The sequence below is a fragment of the Sinocyclocheilus grahami genome, unplaced genomic scaffold, assembly GCF_001515645.1.
Source record: "Sinocyclocheilus grahami isolate Dianchi unplaced genomic scaffold, SAMN03320097.WGS_v1.1 scaffold994.1, whole genome shotgun sequence".
Classification (NCBI taxonomy): domain Eukaryota; kingdom Metazoa; phylum Chordata; class Actinopteri; order Cypriniformes; family Cyprinidae; genus Sinocyclocheilus; species Sinocyclocheilus grahami.
In genome coordinates, this window is record NW_015506173.1 from 293033 (window position 1) to 302521 (window position 9489).

At 35.3% G+C, this 9489-nt stretch overlaps 2 protein-coding genes across 2 annotated transcripts in view; one reads left to right on the forward strand and one right to left on the reverse strand.

The window, feature by feature from the left end:
• Window positions 1-2204: 2204 nt before the first annotated feature.
• LOC107565327 (beta-crystallin B2-like) lies at window positions 2205-4865 on the forward strand. The gene is made up of 6 exons (XM_016250546.1): window positions 2205-2310; window positions 2503-2590; window positions 2691-2809; window positions 3855-3987; window positions 4272-4414; window positions 4549-4865. The coding sequence occupies exons 2-6, from the start codon at window positions 2528-2530 to the stop codon at window positions 4715-4717; spliced, it is 627 nt and encodes a 208-aa protein (XP_016106032.1). The 5' UTR covers window positions 2205-2310; window positions 2503-2527; the 3' UTR covers window positions 4718-4865.
• A 1723-nt stretch (window positions 4866-6588) lies between these two features.
• The window catches only part of LOC107565328 (zinc finger CCCH domain-containing protein 13), a 51084-nt gene continuing 48183 nt past the window's right edge, over window positions 6589-9489 (reverse strand). The window contains exons 11-13 of the mRNA XM_016250547.1: window positions 8694-8830; window positions 8508-8597; window positions 6589-7105 (exon numbers count right to left, since the gene is read on the reverse strand). Coding sequence (XP_016106033.1) covers window positions 8516-8597; window positions 8694-8830 — 219 coding nt within the window. The 3' untranslated portion in view covers window positions 6589-7105; window positions 8508-8515. The remainder of the gene's footprint in view (window positions 7106-8507; window positions 8598-8693; window positions 8831-9489) is intronic.

Below are 9489 nucleotides of genomic sequence, written 5' to 3' on the forward strand. Positions count from 1 at the left end.
CCCACTCCCGCGACCTAGCTTTGTCATTGGATGCAAAAAAAAATTAAAAATCATGGTGTTTTTTTGTGGTGTAGCCTATTAGAAGTTTGCGAAACGATACATTGAGATTAAAAGAGTGTATGCACAGCGGGCGAATACTAACTACCACTAGGCGGCGGAAAATGTCTAAACTTTGACTTCAAAATGAAATGGTGTGTAGACATAAAACGGGGAAAGTAATTAGCATTTTTTTTAGCCATGCATTCTCAGTTTTTTTCTATTATTTATTTAGCTTTTACTTATTTATTATTTATTAAATATATATATATTAGAAATGTATCATAAAATTAATGTCAAAACATTTTGTTCTACAACATAAATTACACAGTCATAGCAACAGGTACATTTTGAAACAATTGAAATAAAAAAATATTAAATGAATTTAAATGATGCAATATTACATGGCATGGTTCCGAAACAGAAGAGACTGGGGTTAGTTGTCACACTTTACTCCAATGAATATTTGTCAGGGTACGTTTATTTTTGAAAGTTCATTTCTGTATAGCGTTGTGTAATGTGAAGAATAAGCAACTACCCGGCCTTGTTTTTGATATATTTACATTTTTGCTACACATATTTAATCAGTGTACTGAATATAATGCAATACATTGGCGCTGTTTACAACTGATGGCACTATAAGATTTTGAGTAGCCTATAAAAGCTTTCAGGGTGGGCAGCTTTGGCCCTCAAGGTCCACTGTCCTGCAGAGTTTAGCTCCAACCCTAATCAAACACATCTGAAAAAACCTAACTTCAGGATTACAGGCAGGTGTGTTTGATTAAGGGGTTGGAGCTGAATTTTGCCACACAGTGGATCTCAAGGGCCAGATACTGATTCCGTCCAAAGTATTGAAATTATATTCAACATTTTCATTGTCATTGTAGCTCAGGTAAAGAGATGTTCTTTGGTAACTATGGTCGGTCTTTGGTAACTATGGTATTTTATGAAATGTCCAAAGAATGCTGTTCAAATATGTTAAATTAATAAAACTGATAAGACATTACAGCATTACACCTAGAATATGACTGGTCCAAGATTTAGATACTGTAAACACATGCAAGCATATAGAGCAGTGGATCTCAGGACTACCACTGTCCACAACAATATTCAAAGGCCCCCTTTCATTAAAACTGCTTTAGTTAATGGGAACTCTAGTTTAGTTCATGATTTACCAGATGAGGATTTTTTAATAACTGTTGAATTTTTCTTTTACTCAGTTTCTACCCAATAAAACATTTTAGAGCTTGGCATAAAACATTTTTTTATTATAACATTTTAATAATTTAAATGACTTTGCTAGGTCTTGAAATCAAATTTTTTTAATTAGATCACTTAAAATATCCAAGTTTTCTGAAACTGTGTTTGAAGGGGTAAATTAAAATAAGAAATATCTATTTTTTTTATTGTTGATTTAGCTGATTTTAATATTTGACACCTTATTTTAGATTATTTCATCTTGAGGCCTCATCTTGAGGCCTCCCTTGGAGGCTTGCTGAGGCCCCTGGTTGAGAGCCTTGATTGGGATATCAGATCTTCTAGAGAGTCTATCTATAGACTTGTATTTATCAATTTGTTATTGTTGAATTATTTACACTTAATTATATTGTATTGCCTCTTTAATGTTTATGCCCTCTTAATTTCTTAACTTTGGCTATATTTTCATTTAATTGGTTGTACTTTTTGGTTTATGAACATCTGTGTGTTTATCCTATAAAACAACAAAACAGTTTATATGTAATGCAACATCCATGTTAACAGCAAGGTGACTCTCCAAGCCAGTGTGTTCCTCAAACAATTTGTCATTGATGAAAAACATGATCAATATTATGATTATGAAACATATTTAGTGACAAACTAAGATGTTTCCAAAATCTCACAGGATTCACAGTAATTGTGAATAGCAAAGATGCATCAGCCTCTCTCTTTCAGTTCCACATCCAGAGTTGGTCACTCTTGTTGTAGGTCCTGGGCTCTTGGCACAGGTTGTGCTGAATCATGGGATATGGAACAAAGCGCGGCTGGGCGAAAACTGACAACTAATGAAATAACTTTGTGGGGTATCAAAAGAAAAGGGAGGGTAGGATGGCGAGGGTGAGGATGTTTGGCTCGTACTTCTTCAGCCCTCCCAGTGCCAGCTGGTCAGCCTATTAGGACCTGACTATGAGGGTGTTCTGGACAGAGACATGTTTTGGCAATGTTTCCACCCCTGAGCTTGTGGTATATATTGAGCTGCTGATGCCACCCCAGAGCGACTGGCACATCCTGGAACTGGTAAGATATGCATATAATTGCTTGCTTTATTATTGTTCGTATTTTATTTCATTTTCATATATTAAAGTATGACATACAACAATTCATCCTTGTCATTCATTAGGCTTTTGCAATATTCAAGTATCTACACAATTGACACTAATAATTACTGTTTGCTTCCTATTCTGTTCCTAATGTTATCTCTGAACAAAGCTCATCACACCCATCCTGGTTCACTATGGCAACTGATCACCAGAACCCTGCAACCAAGCAAAAACAACCAGTTGCCAGTAACTTCAAGGTACAAACATGTTCCCAGAGTATCTGTGGTGTGTGTGTTACTCATCCGTTACTCTTCCTCATCTTGTTTAATACTATATCTCCCGTCTTCTGTTCTATAGTTGGTCATCTACGAACAGGAAAACTTTCAAGGCCGCTGTCATGAGCTGACTGGGCCCTGTAACAACATCCAGGAGGCAGACGTGGCGAAAGTGGGCTCAGTACTGGTGCTGTGTGGACCGTGAGTCTGTGTGTGAGAGAAAATAGCACGTCTGTGAGCGTAATATTGTGTGACATTCAATGTACAAGAAGCTAATATTGAGTAACTTAGGGATATATAAAGGGTTCAGTTTGTAGGGATATTTCGTTTCTCTGCCAAAGATAATAGATTCAAATGAAGCGACAGCTTCAGGCTTTTCTTGATGCCAAGCAGCACACGGAATGGAATTGAATGTGTGAGTGGGCCGGAGCGACAGCTCAATATTCCACCCCGGGTCTTTCATTTCACTCGAGTGTGAGAAAAACATTAATGTTTTCCCACGGATTTGGGCTAGTTTTAAACTATTGCTGCAGGTTGATCTTTTCCCCATGTGTTTAAGGTTTGACATATTGCATTAATTATATTTGACATAAATGCTTCTGTTGAATACAATTTATGTTCAACCACTGAGTGGCAATTAAAAAAATAATAATAAAAAGGAGGCCTATAATATGTCATGCATGGAAGTATTTTCGATCCATTCAAAACTTTCATATCTGTAATATCTTGAAATGTTTATTTTAGGTTATAAACCATAAATAGTATATTTTCAAATAGTTCAAAAATAAGGATTACCTCCCCAATAAGGATCTTGTTCACCCAGCTGTCAGCCTTAAGTTATGATGATTTTATTTATGAAAACAGACTGTTTATGATTGCTACTATACAATGATTTTTAGGTTGATATTAAGTAATGCATTATTGAGACTGTAAAATATATATTTTAGGTATGGGACTGGCATATTTTGAGTTTTGGTATTTGGGATAGTAAAATTGGACATTGAGCTAAATTTGATTGGCAAATGCACTGGTTTTGTTACACAGATCTGGCAACCCTGTTCCAGACACAGTGAAACCACTCCATACCACTCATATACTCTTTTTTGGAAATCTATGAACGTTGACAAATTATTTTGTATCATTGGATTGTTACACCAGCATTGGGCTGATGGGATTTGAGAACTGTTATATTAAGGAAAATGAATGAGAAAGAAAGCATGACAAAGATGTGCACTTTTTGTTCCAGGTGGGTGGGATATGAGCAGCCCGGCTGTAAGGGGGAACAGTATGTGTTTGAGAAGGGTGAGTATCCACGCTGGGACGCCTGGACCAACAGCAGACGCAGTGACTGCATCGTCGCCTTCCGCCCCATCAAAGTGGTAACAAAAAATTAACTGCAGGACTATAAAATTATCTTTAATATACATTACCATTCATACTTAATTATGACTATTTTGCACATTTGAGAATAACAGTTAGGTCATCATCAAACTTGTGACAAAACAAAACTAAGTAATAATTTAGCTTCTTCATGCCTTCTGGACATTCTCAACCAACTTCAGATCAAATGATTTTTAAGATCATAAAACAATGAGTCAAGTGTGTCCAAATGTGTATATTAAGTCTTTCAATATTCTGTTCTACACTTCCTATGTCCTCGCAGGACAGCCAGGAACACAAGATCGTACTCTATGAGAACCCAAGCTTCGCTGGGAAGAAGATTGAGATCATAGATGATGATGTCCCCAGCTTCCACGCTCATGGATACCATGAGAAAGTCTCTTCAGTTCGTGTGCAGTGTGGCACGTGAGTAATACCTCAAAATCAGCTTACATGAATACAGTGAACCCATATGTAAGACAATCTATTCAAACTATTCTAATCTTTAAATGTCCTCCTGTATAGTAATCATTTTGGTTCATTTCTTATCTTGGTTCCAGTTGGGTGGGCTATCAGTACCCAGGATACAGAGGCTACCAGTACTTGTTTGAGAAAGGAGAGTTTAAAGAGTGTTCTGAGTTTGGGGCCGTGCTGCCTCATATCCAGTCTGTGAGGCGCATCCGTGACATGCAGTATCACCCAAGAGGGGCCTTCCAACCCTCCACCTGAGTGCCCGGCACTTCTCCTCAAACCCTAAAGCTTCTGAAACGCCCCATCCTTCCCTTACTCTTCACCTCCGAATGCTTATCTTTGACCCTTTCAGTTGTCAGTGATTTCATTTGCTACTGCTGAGAAATAAATAAGTGATTTTGCGTTATGAATATTTCAGAGCTTTTATTTGGGCATTCACGGTTTTATAAGTGAATTGGACATTTTGAAATCCATATCTGATTGAGTCTATCAATTGATCCATAATTAATGTATTACATTCAATCTGTTTGAAATTGCCACCTGATTCTGCATTATATCAAGGTTCAAGACAAGTTCACAAGTCAAAACACGTGTTTATATATACAGTACATATATATATATATATAGTAATTTGTGAAATATTACAATTTAAAATAAGTTTTCCATATTAATATTATAATTAGAAGCTATTGCACCAATCTTCAGGGTTACATGATCCTTGTTGAATATAAGTTTCAAAACTTTTGAATAGTAATATACATTTCAAGACTTTTTTTCCACAATATACTATTCCAATTTTATGTTTATAGGTATATTCAGATAGCTGTGAAACATGTTAATGTATTTTCAGAATACGGTTTGAACTTTTATCAGAAAATGTGCATGTTAACTGAGTTTTAATCATTCTTTTTGATTAAAGCTGTTGTCTGCCAAAGGTGTTGTTAACAGATGAGTGCTTGTCAGTGGCTTCATTGCCTTGCAATAAAGAAAAAAAAAACCTTCTGAAAAGCACACTTTAAAAAAAAAAAAGATGGAATAAAAATATATTTATAGCAAATTTTATTATGAATTTACAGTATTGGACACTGGCATTACAACAGTGCAATAAACATCTTTACAGTCAAATTTCAAATAAAAAGGACAAATTACCCTTAAACACACTATAACAACTGTAGGCAGACAATGAAAAGAAGCTGATAATAGGGGGGAAAAAAAGAACCATAGGACACATTACTCGCATACCGTCAGCATCACAACATTGACATCACGGGTGAAGACTCGTGCGTTCCAAAAGTGACTTCTGATTAGAACCGCTGTTCATTAACAGGTGAAAAGTGCTTGTTATGTGGGAGTGGCACAACGGCCCAGCGTTTTTTTATTACATTTTTTTCAAAAATACGCTAACAACAAGTGTGCAATGTAATGTGAACGATGTTTACAGTACTTTGACATTTAAAATTTCCCTTAAGCAAACTTGTAAACAAAAGAAACGAACTCAAGATGTGTGTAACCTAAAGTGAGGGACACAAATGAAAAGTTTTCCCTTCTGTATTCATTCAATATGACCTTGTAAGGGAAGAAAAAGAGATTTACACGCTGATTGTGCAATTTCCTATCATAATTTTTTGGCCCACGGTTAAAGCAAGTAAAGTATTGGGATCAAAAGAAGAACAAAGTGAAATCAAGGGAATGATTGATTGTACATGCGCAATTTTTCCAATCATGATATTATGGATCCAAACATGATGGAGGACACGATGGAATAGTGAAAGCTAGACAAACTGAGGCAGCATACAGACCTTTGCATGTCTGAATGTCTCAAATCTGAAAAAAAAAGGTTATTAGGAGTGAAGACATGTGCAAACAAATGCTGAACTAAATTCATTCAGTGGCCCATCCAAACAGGTTTCCGCACGCACATCAACACACATACAGGACCGTAGTCCTTCAATGAATTTGAACTCATTTTTGATCATTAAACATTTACCACTTTCCTTTCAAACCGATATTAATACAAATATAACATTCTGTGATTACCATTTTGTCATAACTAAATACACTATCTATACAGACAGCTCAGCATTGATTTGTCGACTATTAAAGATTAAAAATAAATTGTGATCGTCTATGGAAATGCATGTGCAATTGATGCCTATAACCAACAACTGAACAAAATCAATGGGAATATGACGAACAAACAAACAAAAAATAGCATGGAAGCTGTACTACTATGAACATAAAAGGGTAAAAATAAACCAACATCATACTCCAGTTATATGAAGCACTTCTGGTTACTTGGAACCCACAGTTCCACTATGAAGGATGATCTCTCGCTCACTAGAGGTTAAAGTGGCTCTATGCAAAAATAATTCTCTCTCGTATGACGGAGAGCTGAAGAGAAACTCGACAACACATACGTGGACACACGGTTTACACATAGATCTCTGCTTCGCCCTTTATGTCAGTCAGAAATCTTTTAGAAAGGCACCATGCACATGTACATGACTGGAGAAGAAGGCCAGAAAAACCAATGAAACAAAATGATGTCGTAGTCAGCAGCAGCAGCAGAATTCCGGTCAACTCCAGGTCAAAGGTTAAGGCTTCTGTCACGGGTTACAGCTACAGATACTGCAGTTATAAGGCATCCTGAGATGATGGGGAAAAACACAAGTGGTTTGTGTTAGACAAGCAGTACCACTACACTAAACCCTTCTAATTAGGGATGTCAAAAGTACTGGTACTTTTCAAAAGTAGCATTAATATACAAACCCGATTCCAAAAAAGTTGGGACACTGTACAAATTGTGAATAAAAACAGAATGCAATGATGTGGAAGTTTCAAATTTCAATATTTTATTCAGAATACAACATAGATGACATATCAAATGTTTAAACTGATCAAAAGTCATAAACTGTTTAAGAAAAACTTGATCACCTTGCATATAATTTTGCCCATTACCTTGATTTCCTTACTTGTGTTCTGATGGCTTATTTAATGACCTTTTTTATATGCACAGATTTTTTATTAAATCCATTCATTGTTAATTAGCAACCTTCTGGACAATGAGTTCTTAAAGACACAGCTCACCCAAAAAATTTAATTTCTGAAGATTTTTAGTAACCAAATAGTTACTAAAAAACGAAACTTGTCCTCTGTTATGTTCCACAGAAAAATAAGTTTGACTGAACTATGCCTTTAAGTGAAAGTAAATAATAAATAAAATAAATACATATAAAAATGTAAAAAAAAAACAAACAAAAAAAACTATCTAACTGATTTAGCCTGAATATATTTTGTCTAATAATTATGCAGTGAAGACAGTCGTGCCAATAATTAAATCATTTTTAGCCAATGTATAGGTAATAATTTTTATTGTTTTACTTGAACAAAAACGAAATCTTTGTTTAGCTGTTAAAAACTTAAAGCACCTTGGCTTCATTTGCTTGTATTTTGCATCTATTGCTTGTAATTAAAATAATTAAATAAATAAACCTATAGCACCATGGCATTGTTTTATTTTAATCTGTTAGTACAAAGGCCTTCTGTAGCGAATCGATGCGTTTTTATAAGAAAATATCCATATACAAAGCGTAATAATCACTTTAATGTAGCTTGTGCTCACTGATGTACACTGGAAGCAGTTCCGAGGGAATGACGTATGGAGGTCAGCTTCACCCCCTGGAGCTGTGTGAGACACTTTTTTTTTATGGATGGGCGCATTTTATTTAACTGCTTTTGGACGGATGCATGCAACACACCCGCTGAGTGGCATTAAACAGCTTTGAAAGATCAAAGACAATTTTTTTATATAACTCTGACTGGATTCGCCTGAAAGAAGAAAGTCATATACACCTAGGATGGCTCTGGGGTGAGTAAAAGACAGCCTAATTTTCATTCTTGGGTGAACTAACACTTTAAGGTTAATAAAACTGGGTAAATTAAAAAAAAATAAAAAATCGCTGCTATTGCCGTCAACTACAGAAATTTTTGTATTGTGACAAGCCTAGTTATAATGTAATTGCACATACAGACACATAAGACGATTTACCTGCTTGTTCAGGCTGTACCGTCATTTTCATACTGACTCAAACGTTTTTTAGTCTTTAGTTCTTTCAGCCACTGAGGTGAGGACTCTTCTCTGAGAGGGGATGAAGAGAGAAAAAAAATCAGAAACAAAAACAAACGATAGACGATTCTGAGACATTCTGATGTCCATTGTCCTAAAAGCACTCACAGATTCTCTTTGCCGCCAGCAGGAGGCAGCACACGGGAGGCTCGAGGCAAGAATGGAGATTTGGGTGAGCGTGAGAGCTGAGAGGGTGAAGGGCCGTCTGTCTGATTGTCTGACTCGCCTCTCTTCTTTAGCTGAGCCTGAAATGAATGAACGAATCTCGCGTCACATAAGCTGCAAAATGATCAGCTTCCAAACAAATTCATACAATTTTAGCCTGACCAAAAACAAGCATTGTTAGAAAGGTGCTTCTGTTTAATCACCATGATTTACTTATTTTTCTTAATCATATCATATCATATTTGATATGCAAATTTCTATCTTCAACATTGTCAAAACTTTAATGAATTTTCTACATGCCAATCGTCTGATTGACAGTTCATACTGTTTTATCAAGTGATAATTCTAACCTCTACTCATATTTTAGCTGTGAAATCTTTACAGATTTTTATAAAGTAAATGTAAGAATAAATATTGTTATATTGTTAGTAACATTTCAAGATGAACATTTAATTGACTGAAACAACTTAGGTTTACTTGATTACCCATAAATACATACATACATACATATATTTATTTATTCATTAAAAAAAAAGTTAAAATGTATCATTTATTCCTGTGAGCATCAAATGTAATACATCAAACTTTTCAAGGAATGCCTTTTTTATTTGTACATTTCTTAATCATCATTGCATTACATTGCATATTATATGATCTTATTAAGACATTACTGAAAGACACAGTGTGTGATATATACACACACATATATATATATATATATATATATATATATATATAT